Source organism: Lates calcarifer, linkage group LG4, assembly GCF_001640805.2.
Source record: "Lates calcarifer isolate ASB-BC8 linkage group LG4, TLL_Latcal_v3, whole genome shotgun sequence".
NCBI lineage: Eukaryota > Metazoa > Chordata > Actinopteri > Centropomidae > Lates > Lates calcarifer.
In genome coordinates this window covers 21921697-21943420 of record NC_066836.1, presented here as the reverse complement: position 1 = coordinate 21943420, position 21724 = coordinate 21921697, and the positions used below count along the sequence as shown (strand labels likewise).

The following is a 21724-nucleotide window of genomic DNA, read 5'->3' as shown; positions in this document are numbered from 1 at the left end:
ACTTATAATTTGAATTTGAATATAATTTTCCACAATAGGTCCTTCTCAGATGATGTAAACACAGGTTACTTTTTGCACAGTACCTACTGAACACTGTTATATTTCCTGTGACAAGGGCCAGTTTAAAAAATAATATTCCTCCGCTGTACTCCATCCTCTGCTATGAACAGACAGACCTCCAGGGGTGGCGAATGATACCCAGTAGATGCTGTTGTGTTCATGCCTTACAGGGCGACTGTAGGTTAGGTGTCACTCTCTGCTTGTTGTGGAGCCTTGGCTTGCTTATGTACACTCAGGCAAAGGTATTTTAGAGAAGCTGTACTCTAGCAGAGTGCATGCATCCTGCACTGGTCACAGCCAGGGTGAGTGTGTGAAAATTTGTCTTGATTGAATGGTGAAATGAACTTTTACTGACCATTAGCAAGCTTGTTAGCATGGTGAACAAATAAACACAAGAGTGGAGAGGAAATGGATCTATTGTGTCTGAGCTAATGGTTAGCTCACCAGCCGCCACCTATTTCAGGTGGACAGGTGATTGTCACTGTATGGTGTGACCACTGCTTAACACACTGTTGATTTGGCCAAACTATTGGGTTTGTTAACAGTCAGAAAAAAAACAGAATAATGACTGTATCCTGCGAGTGGGACGCACTACATCTACATTTTTTAAAGAAACTTTTAATGTCTGATTGAGAACCCCTGTGAAGCTTAGACACTCCAATGTTTAAGTCTGTGACTGACGGGACATAAACAAAGCACTCTGTATTGGAAACCTGACACTGTTTTATTCACACATTGTGCTGAACCTGGTATTAAGGAACCTAATGCTAAGCCTTAAGGCTGGCTGTGTTCTCCACAAAATCAAAGGTGTGATGTTCCAGACTTAGCTTATTCATACATTCCTAGGATATATTGCCTCCAAAACTGTACATGAGATCTATCCAAAAAGAAAAGAAAATAACCTTAGAGCAGAAAGCCCTTGTGATTTGTGTATTTGTGTGTAGCTAGCTATCGAGCTAGCTTTAGGTCTTTAGTTGGGAAATAGTGAGTGGCTTCGGTTTGAGGGTATTATTCTCCTCTTTTCTCCTGCAGACAGACACACAAAATGATTTAGTCTCTTCCTTGTCCTCCTTATGTCTCTCTGACACACACATGCATAATCTCATACACACACAATCCTCCCAGTTGTTTTCCTCTCACCACAATAATTTTATCAGCCCATCCCAGCAGACGAGAGTCAGCCCAACTTCCTAGGCACACCCAGAAGCTAAAAACCACTTCATGTGTGTGTTAGAGTAAGAGAGGGAGAGAGATAGAAATACAGAGAGAGAGAAGGAGGGAGAGACAATTGAATGCTAACGTAGAGCTCTGAAAGTCAAACACTATTTGCCATGTAGATTACCCTCCTGTCATCTCTCTGCATTCATTTTTCATTCTAACTTGTCCTGTGTGAGGTGAGTGTTTTTGTGTGAATGTATAAGTGGAATGTGCGTGTTCCTTAAAATTAGATGAAACTTTGATGATCCCCTGGATACATGCCTGTGGGTTTACAGTATATGCCTCTCTGCACTGTCTGTCCTTGTGTGTGCGCGGCTAACTGGGAAGCCTTTTGTGATATTTTTAGCTCATTACTCAAACACAGTCACTAAAAGAACTAAAGGCCTAATTTTTTATGACAAACAGCACAAAGTTAAGCTCCTGACAAAAAACATAATATCAGCAGAACAAGAAAAGCCTCGCAAATGCTTGTCCTCCTACTCTGTTTTCAATACTGTCAGTGCATCTTTAGAAAGATTTAATGTGCAGAAAAAAAGAAAAAAAAATACGACTTTGCAAAGTCAAATGTGGCAGAAATGAGGCTAAGCGAATGCACGGAAATGCTGTTTCTAGATAAATGGCAGCATATACACAATCACCTTAACTCTCCAGGGAGACACAATACACTCACAAAGTTTAAGAAAAGCTGCCAGAAACCTGTCTCCAATTAAATCCTGCCTACACCTTCCAAGTCATTAAGAAGTGAGCTGGTGATGTGTTGAGATGTATCAAAAAAAAAAAAAAAAAAAAAAAAAAAAAGCTAATTTAGGAAGTGACGCCCGACTTGTTCTTCATCATTGCTGCCATTACATCACACACCTGTGTCTCATTCTCTGTGATGACTAGCTTTGATAAAGCGGCCCAGCTTCCTGAAATTTGATTTAATGAGAATGAGATTATACACCTGACAGGGCCTCCATCACCATGGCTCTGCATGCTAAGACACAGCTTTCACACTGCTGGTTCTAAACTCTGTCACTCATCACTACATTATGTTTAATAGTACAGCAGTTTAAAAAAGTCAAAAACAGATAACAGGCTGAGTTCCACTGAGCAATAGTTTAAGGCATAAGTCTTGTGTTTTTAGAGAACTGAATGAGCTGAGACAATATTGAATTCCCATTCAAAGTTTCTTTAATTATCAGCTTTCATAAGACAGCTTAGCTCAGTGGAACTGAGTCACACAGCTGTGAAGTTATCTTTTTAATTTCAGGGGAAACAGGCCTCCACACTTTTTCATCATAAATTCAGTCAGTCTTCTTTCTAAATTATAACTTTCAATATTTATAATATTGTATTCCTTCTTATCTCTATTCCAGCAGTATACAGTACCTTACTACTATTACTACTTGTATTCCTACAACAACTATTCCCAGTACTGCTACTGGTATCACTCAACATTGAGGCAGACAACAAAACTGATTAAGTGATGTTGTCTTTAACGGTAGACAACAAAGGAGTTAGGGTTCGTCATATCAGATAATCAAATAGTAATAGTGTGAGGATCTTACATTAGCCTAAAAGGGTCATTCTGATTTGTTATAGCTTGTGTTTTATATGCATAGTTGGGTCATCATTCCCATTAGTTATGACAGAGTAGTAAAAGGAAATTGGCTGAGACAAAGGCAGACAATTTCTGTTGGACCCCTGTTGACACCATGCTCAATATAAGCTAAATATAAAAGGAATATTAGTGACAAATCTATATTTTGACACCTGGCTCATCTACAATACACCACCACAACATTAAGTAATAATGCTTAGTTAATATTGTACTTTAAAGGTGCAAATTCCCCAACAAGCTTACAATAAAATAAATGACCAAAAGCCCAGTGCTTTGGCTTGAAGCTGAGGGATTGCTACAATGAAGTCCAACAGGGCAAGAAACATGATGGTAATAATGATCAACTGTCTGCACACAGCTACAGCACGCATTGCAGGTCAAAACTGATCCAAGAAGTTTTTTTCTAGTAACTTTACAGGTCACCTTTGTTTTCTCTTCTAACAAGTTTGGCTTCCATGGGGGTTTGTATGTAACCTAGTCTGATTGTTTCTCTTGTTAAGCTATACTATTTATAAGAGATGGTGCTGCATTCCTAGATCTCAGCAGTTAATATATTTTTCTTAGAAATAACACAGTATTCCTTGTAGAAATGAGAATAAATGTACCCACACTCTGCTCGGTACACACAGATGTTTTGCTGTCACAGCCTTACGTGGTCTACATGACTACTACCCTGTGGTGGCTAATGTTCACTAATGTAGCAAACATCATGTTAATATTGCTCTATAACTGACAGTACAGAGTTAGTTCAGTAACTCTATGACTCTACTTGTGGCACTGTTATACTTGGTTTGAGTATTTACCCTTGTCACATAATTGTTACTTGTGTCCAATGAATGTTGTAAATAAACATCTCCCTTTTGAAAGAGAGACACAACATTAAAATGTTGCATTCCAGCCACGTGTTGTAATTAATCAATTTCAGCCGCTAGATTATTTAGAGCTTACTTGACAAAGTATCCTTAAAATGTAGATAACAGCACTGTTCTTTACTCCAGCAGCACTGCCACAGTTTTAGTCATGCAACACTAAATGTCCTCTCAGACACAACATAAAATATGTAATATACAGAATACTGAAATTATTAGAAGCCCACATAACAGGCTTACATCTAATGTGTTTTGCCTTTATGAAGAAAATGAGCAGAAACTGTTCTGTCATCCAAGCAGATTATCACACATCCTCGATGACACACTCTGTTTCTCAGTGTCACGAGGTCTGCTGTTTGACCTGTCTGTCAGTGTCTGTCTGTCTGTTCGGCTGTCTCTGTGTTGCCTGCCCCTCCCCCTTGCTCTCTGTCTCTCCTGCTGGGTCTGGTTGCTTGCTACTCCACACCTGCCGTGCCTCTGCAATCAAGCTCATCTGTTTCCCATCAGCTCATCACCCAGGATGCTCTTAATCCCTGCTCCTGCCTTCAGTCCCTGCCAGATCATCACTCCTAGCACATGGTTTGTGAAGAGAGAAGTTTGGCTCTTCTTAATCTTGCGTCAACTCTACCTGTGGAGCAAGTCTGTTCCCAACTAACCTGTTTTCTCTGTTCTGTTCCTGCCTGCCCGCCAGCCTGCCTGCCATTCCCTCCAATCTGCCTGCCGCTATACTTACCCATCAGGACCCCCCCCCCCCACATCCACACACACACACACACACACACACACACACACACACACACACACACAGGAGTGATTATGAGCATAGTTAGAACAACACGTCTTCACAGGTACACACTGTATAAATGGAGTGTTATTGAGAATAAACTGCAATCCAGCTTGGAGCTATAAATCATCACCATCTTATCAGTTACATGTGGAACTGGAACTGGAGCAATCTTATGCAACACAGTCCCAGTCCAGCTGTCCAAGCCTCATCTTTCTTATTCACCACAACACCTTCAGTACCTCCTAAGCCTGTCCGAGCCAAAAAGAAAACTGTAGTAATGAGAGAGCATTCATATAAATGTATAATAAATGTTTTATCGAATGAGCCTCATGTAAATACATAGGATACAAAGGAGGGAAATCAATGAATCAAGCAGCACTTTTTTCCTGAAAATACTGATCCATGCTACTTCCCTAACATTAATACATGACACAAATAACAATGTCATATTTCCATCATGTTTCCTACATTGCTTTAACATTTCTAGGTTTGACTGGTGCTCTTGTAATTACATTATTACCACCAGCTGTTTATCTTAACAACCAACTCCTAATATTTGCACAATGATAGTAGATGGAGGTGTGCATTATTTCAGATTTTCATTTGCTCATTTTGCTGAAATTTTGTTTAAAAAAATACAAATTAGCTACATTTGGGTGGGAAAAAAACTTTTACATCATACTGATTTGAAAAGCTAAAATGACATCCAAATTCAGTCTATAGTAGTATTCAGTCTAAAGCTGTCTATATAAGTATTACAAAGTTTCATTGTGCCCAACGGCCATGCCAAGTAATACTGTCCAGGCCTTACACCTAACACCTCATTCATTACTGACACATCCACTAGTAAGGTTTTTTAAAGTCCTTCCAACAGAAACCTAATGGATTCCCTTTGTCACCAAACTAAAATGTCATTCAGCAGAACCTCATCATGAGCAGTGTGCCCACCTCACTGCCAGTCTAACCATATAAACCATCACAGCCCATACCTGATTCCATGAACTCTTGGTTGAAGCTGCTCCAGGCCTCTTTGCTCTTCTCCAAGTTCTCCTCCATGACCTTGATGTCAGCAAAGGGACAGTTGCATTCTGGGAAGCGGGGAGAGCACCGGCACCAGCAATCATTGTTGCGGCAGAGCAACTCGCCCTCTGAGTTGCATGCCACATAGCTGAGGGCTGCCTCCACAAAACGCCCACGCAGGAACTCTGGCAGGACATCTTGCAAGCCTGGAAAAAAGAGAAACACGTGGTAAAGTATTTCTTCATTTTCAAAATAGCTCTGTTTACAAACTGGTTCCACATGATATTTTTGTGAGGCTGAAAGTGAAAATGTTGAGAATGTGGCATTGCATTTCAACCTTTGCACATAAAATGACATTTTCAATATAGTAAATGACAAGAAAATTCTTATCATAGAATTTGTTCCTACCATATAATTTATTTTTTTTAACACCGGGTGTTGAAAATTATATTTACTTAAAAGCAAATGCTGCTGATAAAAGTCTTGATTTAAAAGGTATATTTTCACAAATTGCAACTGAATATTCCTTTAACAAACATTTTTTAAAACGTAAGATGATGCATTCAGTCCATGAGACCAAAGTGACAGCTCTATTTCAAGCTTCAATGTACATATCAGAACATAGCTATTGAATTGCTCAGCTGCAGTACAGCCTACATACCATCACTGAATACTGCATAGAGATATTGACACTAATAACATGTCTTATCATAGCTGAAGCCAATAGAAATGACACGTGCAAAGACAACGGTTCATCATCTGGCTGTTTCTATTGTGTGTGTGTGTGTGTGTGTGTGTGTGTGTCGGGGTGTCGTGACTGAAAAGAACAGTCACTTAACCACATTTCAAATGGCTCTAAATTCTGTGCCTGATTGGTGAAGAGACTTCAGCTATGTATAGTTGCCCTGGTATTTTCACAGGGACAAGGAAATAGGTTGTTTTCTCCAAAGCAGCTCTCCACATATCAGTTTCAATGGCAGCTCTTGCTACAGGTACTGTACGTGCATACACGATAAGTTTAGAGGCCTGCCCAGAGGCACATTTAACAGTTTTGGGAGCTATCAGTAGCAGCTGTCACCTAGTCTATAGTCACCATAAACAACCTGCTGTTCCAACCTGCCATGTACAAGTTGTTTCCTATTATGTTTGTTTTTTTTGTTTTTTTTTTTCCTGCTGTGTAATGGACATGCTTAAAGCATTTTTTAACTACAGGTCAAGTTTTCTGGTTTCCTGCTCTGCATGTTAGATAATTTAGCTTTCCCATTGAAAATAATTTGCACCTATCCACAAAGATTTTTCTTTTCTTTTTTCTTTTTTTCAACACATGACACTGGCTACAGTTTTGTGTGTTCAGACTACTGCATATAAAGTCAAGACAAAGACAAAAGATGAGGGCGACTATGAGGCTAAACAAACAAGAGCAAACTGGAAAATAAAATAAAGAATTGGAATTCTTCTAAAATGAATAGAGTCTGAGTTGTCACACAATAGCACACACACACATGTACAGTGCTAGGTAACAGCTATAGCTTGCTTCTCTTTGTCTCAAGAATTGACAAATAATAGCAAATAAATTGAGACAAATATTGTTTTGTATTAAACTGTAATGATGAACAGGAGCCATCTGTATATATACATTACTTTTTCCTGATACTTGATTGAATCCATTTTGCCCTCCACACGCTGCAGGTTTCCAGTGACAGGGGAAGCAAAGCAGCCCCAGAGCATCACTGAGCCACTGCCATGCTTCACTGTAGGGAGGGTGTTCTTTTCAGCGTATGCTTCATTCTTCCTCCTCCAGACATAACGCTGATCCATAGGCCCGAAAAGTTCCAGTTTTGTTTCATCACTCCACAGAACAGAATCCCAAAACCTCTTTGGCTTATTTGTATAGTTTTGAGCAAATTGGAACCAACTTTTCTTGTGCTTTTGGGTCAGTAGTGGTGTACATCTTTGAGTCTGGGCATGGAACCCTTCAGCATTTGTGCGCCTTACTGTGGAAACTGAAACCTCAGAACCTGCTGCCACCAAGTCTTGCTGCAGGTCTTTTGCAGTCAGTCAAGGGTTTTTGACCAAGTGCCTCCTCAGAACTCTGGTGGCAGCCATTGATAGCTTCCTCTTTCTGCCATATTCAAGTAGTGTAGCCACTGTTCCTTTAACTTTAAACTAGCAAACTATGCTTCCAACTGTATCTCTAGGAACATTCAGTGCCTTTGCTATCTTTTTGTATCCTTTTCCTTGTTTGTGCAAGGCAATGATCTCTTTCTGGACAATTCTCTTGACTTAGCCAGATTTCTAACATGCAATCAAACATTGCCATCAACAGGTATTTGTGGTATTTTATCTCAAGCACACCTGATGCAACTAATGAAGCCCTTGATTGGTTGCATCAGGTGTGCTTGAGACCACCTGATTTGCAAATGTGTGCTCTTATGAGGAATTCTATTCAGGGAATTGAATAATGTTGAGATTCAGAAGTCATTGAAAGTAGGATTTAGTGTTGAATTTGGATAAAATCCTTGTAATATTAGTTTTATTAACTATTTAAATTGTTCTTGTGTAATTTGTTTATTGCAACACCTGGTTGAATAATTTTGATTGCAACTGTATATGACCAACTTAGCACTGTAAAAATGCATTCAGTACATTAAATGGTAACACTTGTGTGGAGTGCTGAAGACATTTTGGCATGTCACTGTAGGCAAAACAAAGGAATAATTAAGGATGCCTGAATTCTATTTAGCTGCTTTCGAGGTCCTGGGGTTATTCATTCTGGTTCACTGTGACGTTGTCATGGTTTTGGTTTGTGGTTCAAACTGAAAATGAGTCAGATGTGCGAATGAGAAAGGTGAGAATATGAAATATTGTGATGATGATGAATAATAAACAAGCACTGGCTTGGGCAAGGTGTGTGGAAGCAAGCTCAGGAGGTAGTGCTAGTCACCCACTGATCAGAGGGTCAGTGGATTGATCCCTGGCTCCTCCAATCCACATGCCAAAGTGTCCTTGGGCAAGATACTGAACCCCAAATTGCCCCGGACTGTCCCAAGTGCTTTAGATGTGTGACCTGTAGTGTAAAACACTTTGAATGGTTGATATGACTAGAAAATAGTAATGCATGTTATGCACACATATACCCCTTATGCACACATGTAAAGTACAGTTGTTTTCAAGACACCTTCATATTTATGTGTTTATTTTGATTATTTGATTATTTATTTTTGTTTAATTTACTTTGACGTCTTTTTTTCTCTTTTTTTTTAAACTCTGTGGAACCATATGGAAGTAACTCTCCAAATTTCATTGTATTTCAATACAATAACTGTAAAAGCTTTCTTCTTTTTCTTCTTCTACATATTTAGATTTTTGGATATGTTGGTTGCAGTGTGTACTGTCGTGTCTGTGCTTGTCTGATTAGATGTAGCTGCTGTAACAAAGTAATTTCCTGAAATTACATACAGTACAGTTTGAAAAGTGGTTATTACATACATTATATACTATGAAGTGGATTTTGTTTTTATATAATTACATGAGACTTGTGATGTACTAGCTTAATTCAGGACCCAACTTACCGAGTCACACACAAAATTTCTCAAGCTGTGGGCAATACTATTCATCTCCATGTCCTTTAACAGCAGGTTAACATTCATTATTTAAATTATGTGAAAAATATACTTATATGCTAATCATGGTGCCAAAGTTTCATGACTACACAGTGTATCAAATCAAATCAAAAGTTGCTGTTTGATTTTAAAAGTACATCATCATCTGTTAGAAACATGCAGCTTTCAAAAGACTTGCAGTGTGGTGTTAATGCTGCCTCTCTGAATCTGTCTGTTGGTCCATGTCTTTCTCCTTGTCTGTCTGTCTAATAACCATCAATTTGTTGTGTCAAAAGCTCCCTCTTTCCACTTCACAGCCTCATTCTGGATGATTTTCAACATCGGAGGTGATCCCGCTGTGCCCTGCTATGAATATGCATGTCTCTTCTTTGGTATTTACTCTTTCAATTGCTTGGAAAGAGATGTAATTAGTCACATTTTTCCTCTCCCATGCTTTGGCAGGTACTTTGAGGTTTTTATGTGTGTGTGTGGGCGTGTATATATGTACTAGTTGCAATTCTGGCAAGGGTTTATTCAGTTTGGGACACAGCTAAACACACTATTTCTCGATCTACCACCTCTCTGTCTGTCACTCAGTCAATGTCAGTGTGGTTTTGTAAGGGCTTGTGTCCTTTTTGCCACAGCAATAATAGCAGTAGTAATGAAATATTCTCCAAAAAGGCTGGGTATTAAGCACCACACTCTCTTGGGCTCTTTTCATGCATATCAGAACATCAGGTTTAATATATAATGATGTACAGCTGCTTTAAAGTCAAAACTGCTTCTTTTTCACCTCCTGAAAAACAACAACAAAAAAACAGACCCACTTTTTTATTTCACCATAAGTTAACTTGTATAACTGTCTCAATATACTTTTCACTTGACAAAAAATATCTTAGCACAAGCCCCACCCACTGGAAATCTTCCAATGCTTTTACCTTTTTACCTGATTACAAATTTCCAGGAAGTGGTCCTTGTCTTAAGATAACATTTTTAGCATGTACTGTTACTACTTAAGATCCTTCTTTGCTTCCTCAGTCACAATTATCTGTTGACACTATCAGCTCCATGATAGAAGAATACCTTGTGATATTATTGACACCTTTACATACATTTTTTTCTACATATTGAAAACAAGCCCATAGGTCATGAAAGAAGAAAATTAAGTTTTATTGTTAGGTGACCTCTACTAGCTGTAGTAATATTGCCAGGGGCAAAGGAAGAAGTTAGTTGATACAGAATTAAGAGTGGTGGATGAGTGGATATACAACACACAGGACTTTGACACAGGAGACTGCTATTTATTTCTCATTTAAAACCAGTGGTTATCATTCTTGGTTTGATCCATGACCCTTCTGCAACCTTAACCTTGGTGACAAAGGTCCTCTAACCTAAAGGAACTCATTATTTTAACCCAAACCACAATCTCTTCTTTAACTTAACCAAGTAGTTTTTATTCCTAAACCTATCCAAACCATGATCGTCCCATAAGCTTAACAATAAGTTTATGACTGTAACCATAAGAATTAAGGTCAGATACGTCTGTGATATTTCAGGTGACACTCCTATGGGTCATATCAGAGACTAGGAACAAACAACCTATATGGACGCCCTGTATGCTATATGGTGTTTTTACAATAAATAACTTCACATGACTTCACATTAACCTTTCTCCTTCCTTTTGAGTATTTTCAGTATTCCAGCCCGAATAGTGATGTGGTGATCAACCACAAGATTAAAACCAGGAGCCAGTTTTAATGTTATGGCTGTATGGTGTATACAGTATGTCATATGTGATGCTGATCAGTGTATTAGAGAACGGAGGAAAAAAAAATTGTATGGTTGTCAGTGACTCCTCCTCCTTTCACCTTGTGGCTTTTTACTTTGAACACACATTACTGCAGCGGTACATTAGTACTCAAAATGCCAGTTACATTCATTGTCTTGGGTGAATAGTAACCTCTATTTGGCATTTTATACCGTTTGACACCACACAAGCCCCAGTGATACAGTTAAGCCAGTGCATGTTGCTGAGTGGGGAATGATACTGCAGGCTTATTTTGGTGGAAAAATACGTTCAACCTGACTCTTGCTGAAGTGTCAAGATACACATCAACTCCGAAAGGGGCATTAGCTGAAATGGAGTCACATAATTGAACATTCGAATGGAAGCTGAAAGTCTTTTCACCAGCCAAACAATGAAGCGAGCACAGCACTGAGTGAATGTTTTTCTGGTGAACTTTGACTAATATTTGTATTTAATGAAGTAGCCTAGTCAAAATATTGGATGTTGTTATCCACATTCATTGTGTAACATGACACAGTGTTCTAAATAACTTAATAACTCAATGTCTTTGGTAAACACTCCAAATGTTTTATAAACTAAAATGGAAAAAATGGAAAATGACAAAAAATTTAAACAACTTCTTAAAGTCTGTAACTCACAAGTTAGCAGAACTTTTTTGTAATGAATCAGATTTATCAGGAATCACTAAGTTTCATTGAAATAAAAAACAAACTTAATATGTTGGCATAATTTAATTTTTTTATTTAAATGCTGTTAATACAATTTTCTAATGTCTAACAAACTTTAGTTATTATTTATGCCAAAGCCTTAAAAGACAGAGTAGGGCATCCTGAAGAAAGACTGTTGATATTCAAATTCAGCAGGAAAACAAACACACTCCTCCCCAGACTCATAGACACACACTGCCAAGGACACCCACACTAACTGGCCAAGGAGGAAAATGGTGGAATCGTTTGCATCTTTGTCTTTTTCATAGCTGGAACAAACAGCAGTGAAGCTAACATGCAACTCTCCCCCTAGCCTAAGTAACATTAGACCAACAAAACAATACTGCCCATCTGGCTCAGAGAAACACAACTAATACTGCCCACCTACCGAACAGAAACACAGCAACCTTTGCATGTGTTTCCAGGCCTTTCACCTCCCTGAGGTCTCTCCACAGCTGGAAAGCCGCACCACTGTCTCCCCCCTTGCCTCAGAGTTTTAATTTTAAATGTATATTTCTCTGTATGTTTCCCCTCTTTGTCTGACGTTACTCAATCTCTGTTCTGTAGTGTTAGCATGTACCGAAAATCCCATCTTTCTTGCTCCCACTGCCACTATATCCTATTATATATGAGCATAAACACCATGATTAGGTGGAATGTACCGCCCTGATCCACTTCATTTCTATCCCAATTCTAGAGCCAGAGCTGTGTGGGGAAGAGATATTCCCTGAATTTGAATAAAAGTGCATTAGATTACAATTGCTAACCCTACTCGACTGATGATAAAAAATGATTTTCAAGAATTTCTATGAAAACTGACAAATCTTAAACCTTGATAATGGAAAAATGCAAAAAAAAAAGTACTAATCAAACAAACAACATCCTTTTATATAACCATGATCTTATGGGCAGCTGCTTTTTGGGCTGCAGGTATTTTTTTTTTTATTTTTTTTTTGTTGATGCACCACAGTTGGCCTCTGGAACAAATTGGCAGCAAGGCTGCCTCTCTGCCATGTATTCAGCTCTCTTAATTGAGGGAAAATCCAGCTTTAGGAAAGAGCCTCTCAACATCATGTCATATAATTCACTCCACTGTTTAGATAAGGATGGTACTTTTTTTGGTGTGTATTCAATATTCCTGTTTTGCAGTGGCCTTTATTAAACATTATTTCTCGTAAATAGTGGGCTTGACAAAAGAGGTGAATCCACGGCTGAGTCAAGGGGTAGTTTTTAGCTCACACAGAGTAGTGAATGATAAAAAATTATTTTACCAGCAGACATTACAACTGTTAAGGTAGAAAAATAACAAAAAAAGAGCTTTGGTGAATACCATGAATATTGATGAAGCAAGTAATGATGACATGTCAGCTTCTGCAGTAGTACTTTTTCATTGTATGGTGCATGCTATGGTTTTCTATATACTTACAAAGTAACTGTTGTTTAGCTTTATTATAACTACAAGGGTTTTGGTTTCTACTGGGTAATACTGTACAGTTTGTCACAGAATATGAAGAGCAATCCTCAGTGTGCCAGTAAAGGACTACTACATGTTTAACAGTGCAAACTCAAATGTTACAGTCTCCTAATTGCTCAGCCTACTGTCTCTTACTGTTCCCAGTACTTTTTATTCCCAACCATCAGTGGTATATTGGATGGTATCAGTGCTACTTTTGTTTTACAACTGAGACACACAGTGGTCAGAAAAGTTCAGCGGTTGCTCATCAACCTCTTGGACAAAACTCCATTCTGAATATCACAAGAAACCCTCTGGGTTGCTACTTTATTTTGTATTCCAGTTTTATTTATAGCCTATTTCACGCTACCTTACTATCAATCTAACATCCATGTAATTTAATGATTTAAATCCCACTCTATGGTGTATTAACACAATCATTTCATCAATTATCAATCCTCCGTCTTATGTTTGTAAAATATACACTGAAAATAACAAATCATTCAAACCATTCTTTTTTCAGTTAAGATTAGCTCTCAGTCAGTTGAGAGTGTGGACAGGTTAAGGAGTTAATACTGTTTACAGAATTCTTGTTCTTATTATAAAATGCTTATGTGACTGTAAAGCAGGGGAAAACTCACCTGCTGATATCTAAAATAATTGCAGGTCAGTACCCTTTTCTGTCAATAGATGACACGTATTGGCTAGGAGCGACTGCTGCTGTAATCCTTTACAGCAGGAACAAGAACGCAGAACAGTCAGGATAACGCAGAGAGAAGTTGATACTTACACAGGATTGTCTTTTCTCTTATATCTGCAGTAAAAATAATTTTATCTGGCACCTGGATAGAAACTGTCCTCATTTAATGGGTAACACAAGAAAATGTGCAAGGGTGCAAGTCTCAGGGACAGACTCACGTCTTTCTTTTCTCTGAGCCAGTGACTAATGTTGCTGTGAGTTAGCACAACATAATTGATGGCCTATTCAATGGCCTTATTCCTCACGTGGTTACAAAGCTTACAAAGACACATGAACAGAAATACACATCTTCAAGTTATCTGTTGTTTTAATGGTCTTCCCCAGTAAAACACATACCGTAAATTCCGGGACTATAAGCGATTCAGCCGGAGAAAATCTTTAAAATATCAAGAATTCTAAACTGAGTTTGTAGTGCTTGACAAAGCGACAGCACTTCCAGTCCCAGAGGCCAAGTATCTGTGAGTGAGTAGGACTACACAGTCAGAGGTCAGGTCAGTCATTCAGGTCAATCACAGAACAATTTGGTCAATAAATCATTTAAACGAACTGATTCTAGTGATTCGGGAAACTGAGAAGAACTGCTTTGCATATCATTATTCCATGTTGTGAATTGTACAAAGATTAATTACACAAGAATATAGAACAAAGTGTCATACTTTGGACTGCCTTCTGATGATAAAAACGATGTTAGCGATTATGGATAAAAAGCTCCATCTGACTTATCTTGACTTGACCCTTATAATTTGTGTTTTTGGTTGGCAGAGGTGATCTTAGTTGTTTCTTTCTATTTACTTTTATCTCTTCTAGGCATCTGTTTTCACTCTCCACTATGAATTTCTGGAAAAAAACCTGTGGGTATCTCCTTTTGATGGGGGCTTTTAGGGTCATTACCCATAAAGCTTTGCTTCCACCCAGCCACAGATTTAGATCACCCCAGAAGACCAGAAATAGCATACCCATGGTTCTATCTCTTCTATCTCTCAATCTCCAACAGAGACCACACTTTCCATTTTGGGCAATTTGAAGCTCTTAAGCCTCCCCCATGATCACCACCCCTCTGTTATCAGTGTGTGTCTGAGTGTGTGTATGTGTGTGTTCTCTCAAAGCCTTTGCTTTGTTGAGTGCTTGGTCCACTACACTGGAATGCACTCTTGGCTGTAGAGGAGACGATGTTGGTTCCCTTGGACTGTGCTCCCGCTCTCAAAGCTTTAGGTTGGCAGTGAACCAGCTTCAGTATACAGCACATTACATACAGGATGGCACTCTGTGTCTCTCTTGCTTATTTTTCTGCAGACTTGTTGCAAGAAATGAAATGCAAATTTTCCTTAGCTGGAGTCCTAGGGTTGCTCTGTGCGCTCTTTGGGCAGTTTTGTGTTCTTTCACACAGAGATTCAGCTACCTGGTGGATGCATGCAAAATGCATGGCACACAGGTTGGGAATAGATAAGGGCTGCTTGGTGTTGAGTGAGTAAGAGCCTACAGGACTTTCAGTTACAAGGACAAAATGCCTTGCAAGTACCAAAGGGAAAAGTTTCATCTGGAACTCTCCCTCTCTTACAATTGAGACTGCCACTTAGGGCTGTGATGTCAGAGGACGCACAGATAGGAAATTTGGCAAAAACATCATAAGCTGCGCTGCACAGTGTCAGGTGGTGGCCCTGACTCAGGCCTGAGCAGAGTGAGGCACTTGACAGATCTCTCAGCCTGCAGGAACTCACAAGTGTCACACAACATCTGTCCCTAGGCCCAGCTACTGCTATTGATGGAATTCCAGCAGAGTTCTAAAGGCATGTTTGGGGTGCTCTGTCAGAGGTTTTCCTAGAGTCCCTCTGTTAAAGCCCGTACACTGAGAAACTACTTTGAACATACATACAAAAGGAGAACAAAGACAAAAGCTACAAACAGTGTCTCTCAGTGTGTGCATGGGTTCCCCATTTCTGATGGTCTTCTAGTTTTAGGCCATATTTCAGAAACATTTGTATTAGATTGATCTAGAAAACTGAAGTGAACAGTTGTGTGAATGGCTTTCTGTCTATATCTGAAAGACTTGTCCAGAGTGCACCCCACGTCTTCCCCAGTATGTGGTGGGACAGCTGTTACAATAGTCAGTCAAATGGAAAAACCTGAACTGTTTTCATGGCTTTGAGTTGAGTTTTGCAGTTTTGCAGTTTTAGTGAAGGTCAGTCAGCAGCCAGCTCTGATGATGGAAAGGATACTGATAGCCCCACTTCCAACCTGCCCAACAAACAGATACATAATTACAAAAACAACAAAAGTAAGAAAACCTGTGTAACATGCGTTCTTTGACTGAGGCTGAAAATCTTGTTATGGGCAGTGTAAGGGTGGTGTGAGAGGTAAGCCATTATGTTCTCCAGAGAACTGCACTGTGCTTTCTGCATGTTGCCAACCAAGCAAAAATAAGACAAAAAAATCAGTGTTAAACTAAGAGACTGGCTTTAAATTTTCTTTGGTAGTAATATGGGGTTTAAGGTATGTTAAATTTGAAGGGAAATTTTCAGTTTACTTAGTCTCACTGTCCTCGCTTTGCTATAATTTCTATCACTAATCATAACAAAGTTATCATAATTTGGTTCAAAAACAAACACCTCAAACTCAGCTAATCCTTTTTTCTGTGTATACACTCATAAACCCCTTTCTCTCCCATTTGTCTGAGTTATCAAACCCTCACACCTACAGCCATTTTCTGCTTTCTTACCTCCTTCTCTCTCACCAAGAGAACCACAGGGTTGATGATAAAAGAAGAGGCTTCATTGAGACATCACTGTAGAATCTTCTGACCTGGGGACTGATGATGGGTGTACATGCTTGTGTTTGTTGCCTGGTCAAACTTTTTTTTAGAGATGTTGCTGCATTCTCAGATCTCAGACTTTCCCAGGGAACAGCATCACCACAGGTCCTGGTAATTCTTCTGTAACCATTCTACTCATCTGAGATGTAGGGATGAATCATATGCAGGGCATGAATCCTACACTCTTATTCTTTATTCTTTATTACAATGACGTAAGTAATACACTTGCCTCAGGGTGTTGTGTTCTATAGATTTTTGTCCAATGTGTATATACTTTTGTGAGTGGATAGTATGTAAATTAAAGTCTGTCCAAGCCAACTGATGCAGTGGTTTTCATATTTTGTGTCCCTCTCCACTTAGTTCTGTGTTGCTCGCTTTTCCTGGACTCTTGATGTGTTGTTGATGCACTCATACTCAAGTACACCACCCACACTCTCATACACAAACACACGCACACATTCATATACACAATGGAACTGCACAACTAATAACCAAAGAGGTTTCATTTGGAAGGCAAAAAGCCTTGCAAAAACATTCAATAAAAGTAATAATGATTTTGCAACTCCACTTCAAAGCATTGCTTTAACTCAAGGCTAAAGTCAGGCTTTTTTGTCAAACATTAATGATGAGGGAAGGGTAGCCACTGCACTGTTGGCACTAGGCAGTGGTTGTCATTTCACAGAGGTGTATTTCCTATGTACACACACACAAGCACCCAGGCAAAGTGTAAAGGTGCACAGGGGCATGTAATCAGAGACAGATCAGAAAGAGTAAGAACAGTGGAGTATTGAACTATGTGGGGAATAGAGACTACAATACAACACTTCTATCCTATAACTCTCATACTGTTTTTTTTTTTTTTTTTTTAATTTTATGATTTATCAGTGGTGTGGAGGCTCAAACATTAAAAGGCTATGTAGGTAGAGTGGTTCATCCTGTTACAGTGCTGAGATTTACATCTAAGAACAAGAAGAACGTTGGATTTACTGGGAAGCACTCATCTCTATGAGGAAGCCAACATTCATTTCTAGAAGATCCTCCTCATGAGATTACTTGATGGAGTTTTGGGATCTTGAAAAATATCTTCCCACACAGATACCCGTTTCTCCCATAATTGTTTTTATTATTCTATACTAGGGTAGTGTAACATAGATTTCAGTAGGTGCTACAAAAAACAAAAGCAACTTGCATGACCTAATTTGTGTTGATTGGGCTCCCAGGAAAAGAGTTCTGAAATTCCAGTTAAATGGGACCCATCAGGCTAATTGGTTGGAATTAGAAGAAGAGTTTACCCTAGGACATTGCTGTGGTTGCACTTTATCCATTTCCATTTAAAAATCATCATAAAACAAACACATCATACATTACACCATTAGTAAATAGAAAGGAAAATTTAGGTCTGCAGATGAGTGTTTTTTTTCTCTCCTGACACCACTATCCAAGAGTCATTGCTGTCTTTAAAGGGAGAACTCTCTCTACTACTGGCAGATTATGGGGGGTTTATACTGTGGAGAAATTCAGTTTCAGCAAAGATGCATTAACCTACAACCAACACCTTAATGTACCCTCATGTCTAAACTCATTGTGTTGTATATTTTCCCAAGTGGCTTCTTAATATAATTGATGGCATCCTACACAAACATTATTATGTGTCAATTTTGAACCACACTGGTTATTAATCATGTGAGATGCCAGTTTTAGTGCTTTTTTCTGTGCTCCTCTCTCTAGTTTACGATGGGTGAAGCAGTGCACAAATAATGATGTCATTTATTTTCATGCATCGGAAATGACCAACATAAGAATCAGAATCTAATCACAACTGTTGTTGTTTGCAGTTCAAACAGATGTCCAGTGCAAACACATGCACTCACACAGTCTTATGTTCTAAATTTATTGGGTACCTGTAGCTTGTCAGGTTAAGAACATATAATAGATTTAAAGCTGAGTCCTTATCACAGTGACATGGGTTCAAATTCAGCCTGGGTCCTTGGCTGCATGTCATCCCCTTTCCTATCCTTCTCCACTTTTTAAAAAAACAAACAAACATGGCCATATATATGTTGGCCTTGGAATGGACAGGCGATCTGTCCAGGGTGATATGTCAAATTTTCATGAACTTATCAACAAATAGAGTAGAATCGGTGGTGTTTTTTTTTTTTTTTTGCCTGGGACCCAATGTGTGTCTGTCTGTCTGTTGTTTAGAGGGCACGTAGTGTGTTGTGGGTTTAATGGAGCTATTTTGCTGCTGTCATCTGCTGCTGAAAACAAGGGCTACACCAAACAGTAAAACTGCCATCCAAAAAATATCAAAATGATGAGCTCAAAGACACTTAAATTCTCCATAGAGCTAAGAGGCCCTGCTTAACTTTGTTGCCTATTCAGTCATACTGTACATACTTGTCACAGATGCTTGTTATAGAATGTTTTCAGGTGCTTTTCAGTTACCTTTCAAGGGGTTAACAGTGTTTTGGGTGTACAGTATTAATACATGCATGTTATAAAAATGCCTCATAACGCTTAATCCAATTCAAGGTTTTACACAGAGTCACTGCTCTGAAACCAGGCTTTTTTTAGATGCCACAGTGCAGCCAGATCCCTTGCTGATAATACTTATCATTTCAGAAGCACAGGGCACACTGACTGCATTCCAACAACACAATTGCCTTTGGCCTAACAATAGAAAAGCAAATTATACCTCAGTTTTGGAGAAATCTGAAGTACCCACTGCGAAGCATTGGCTCAATGAAATGTGTGACACTTCACACTTTGGATTAGGTACAGTCTCAAGGACAAACTTTATGACTAGAAAGTTTGGTGCCCCTTTGTCTCCTTTTTGGAAGAGGCTACAGATCAGTGCTAGTGATTACTCCTTATGTGATAGTTCTTAAAGGAAAAGACAAGGCCGGATGGCCAAGGAGGATAATGATATTTTGATATTCTCTTCTTTATGCTCTTTTAATCTTTTTGTCCATTAGACTGTCTGCCCACAAGCTTGTTCTGTTACAGTAAGTGCTCATGTCCCTGAGAATCTTCAAGAAAGCTCTGATCATCATTTTAAGTGTAGTAATAAAAGTAGAAGTAGTATCTCCCACTGAATTATTAACACCTGTATTAGTAATTCAATCCAGACAACACTGCCTCAGCGGTAATGAGTTGTGTTTTTCAAAAAATAAGAAAAGATAATTAGCATGAGCAGTCATAGCCACAATGAAAACTACAAAAGCAGATTCCATCTCCAGTCTCTGAAAACCATGATGACAGCAATTATAAAATAATGTAAAATTGGAGTTAACTCCAAACTTGTTGGCTGTTTGGATGTTATTTTTTTTCTATATTTGAGTTTTCCAAGGTTCTGAAAGACTACTTAGGGACATTCAAACATATCTGAGGGGACCTATATAAGAGAATACTGTAAACCCACAGTGGTATATGCAAAGCCATTGGCAGAGGTAGGCAGAGTAGCCAAAAACTGTACTAAGGTAAAAGTACTGTCACTTTGTAAAAACAAACACTAAGGTAGAGGTAAAACAGTAATCAAATTAACTACAGCACTTTCATTTAGTAGCGAGTAGCTTAGCACTCTGCCGTCTTTCTCCCTTTCTTTTATCTTATCTGGATCTTATCTGAGTGACGTCATTTTAACCACAGATGGTTTTGGGTAAAGGTAAATAAATGAACATACACCTGGCCTCCGTATTTTCTATAAAATGTCTTACATCAGATGACTCATTCTGGCTAATTATCATTAATTTTCTATTAAATGTAAAAACAGATGTTTTCACTTCTTCACTTTTATCTGACAAGGACTATCTCTTCATCAGGCCACATGAATGAGTGTGGTTAATTAAATGGTTAAGACAGTCACAGAGACACAAACAGACTAACAGATTGAGGCAGCTATATTGCAGCAATTCCCATATTTTGTAGCTGTAAAAATAACTGTGTGTATGTGTATGATATACATACATACATATATATATATATATATATATATATATATATATAATGGAGTAAATGTAACCCTTTACTAAAAGCGTCTGTGTGGTGGTAAGACTACCTGCTACTTCTATCCTAAAACTCATTACAGAACGTCACTGAGATCCATCAGCCTCCACACAAACAAATCACATTTACCTGAGGAGAAACAACTGTTCTGTTATCTTGAAAATAAGGGCATGTGTCTCGTTTACCATCAGATTTAGCATGACTGAATGTGAAAGAGAGGACTCCTATCATCATGTAAGTTTTATCAAACAAGAAAACTAGTCCATGGATTACCATTTGAGCTTTAGTTGTGCACTGAGTGTTCCAAGTGTGGTTGGTGGGGTTAGATTGGGGTCAGTGTGGCCAGACATGGTCCATCTACAGCCTGGTAAGATAACAAATTCCCCAGGAGACTGAGAGCCACTCAAGCAGAACAGACATATAAACTACTGCATCGTAAAGTAAAGGGTCATTGTGCCCAGCTACTACACACAGGAGGTGAGAAGCTTGGCAGTGTGGTGAAAAGAAACGGTGGCAGCGTGTGTGTTCAAAATCCTATCCTCTCAGTGGACCTTTTCTTCAGGTCTGTGACTTGTGTGTGTGCATTTATTTAAGATGAATTTATGGGAGAGAACGTAAGTGTGTGTGTGTGTGTGTGTGTGTGTGTGTGTGTTATCCAGCCTTACCCTTTAGGTGGATCTTATTTTCTGGGCTGTGCACCAGCACAGAGCTAACAGAATCCAAGCTGTCGTAGTTACTGCAGCCGAGAGGGCCCGTCCTTGTTTCGGTAACCTAGGAAACAGAGGAAGGACAGATCAATTTACCCTGTATATATACAGTATACAGTATACAGCATATACACTTTTTACCCTGCTTTCTGAGACCAGAGAAGATTAATGCCATATTTTGCTTCACTCCACACCTGCAGCCACAGCTGCCTGCAGTGTGCTGGCTATCTCATGGTAGAAGGGAGGAAGAGAGAGGAGAAATGAGAGGGAGGGAGAGATCAAGTCCATGTGTTTCTAAAAGATAAACTTTGGAGCAG

At 38.9% G+C, this 21724-nt stretch overlaps 1 protein-coding gene across 1 annotated transcript in view; it reads right to left on the bottom strand.

Annotated features, from left to right (window-relative positions):
• Positions 1-21724, bottom strand: part of brinp2 (bone morphogenetic protein/retinoic acid inducible neural-specific 2) — a 182126-nt gene that overhangs the window by 35135 nt on the left and 125267 nt on the right. The window contains exons 5-6 of the mRNA XM_018695895.2: positions 21366-21471; positions 5527-5763 (exon numbers count right to left, since the gene is read on the bottom strand). Of these exons, the coding sequence (XP_018551411.1) occupies positions 5527-5763; positions 21366-21471 (343 nt within the window). The remainder of the gene's footprint in view (positions 1-5526; positions 5764-21365; positions 21472-21724) is intronic.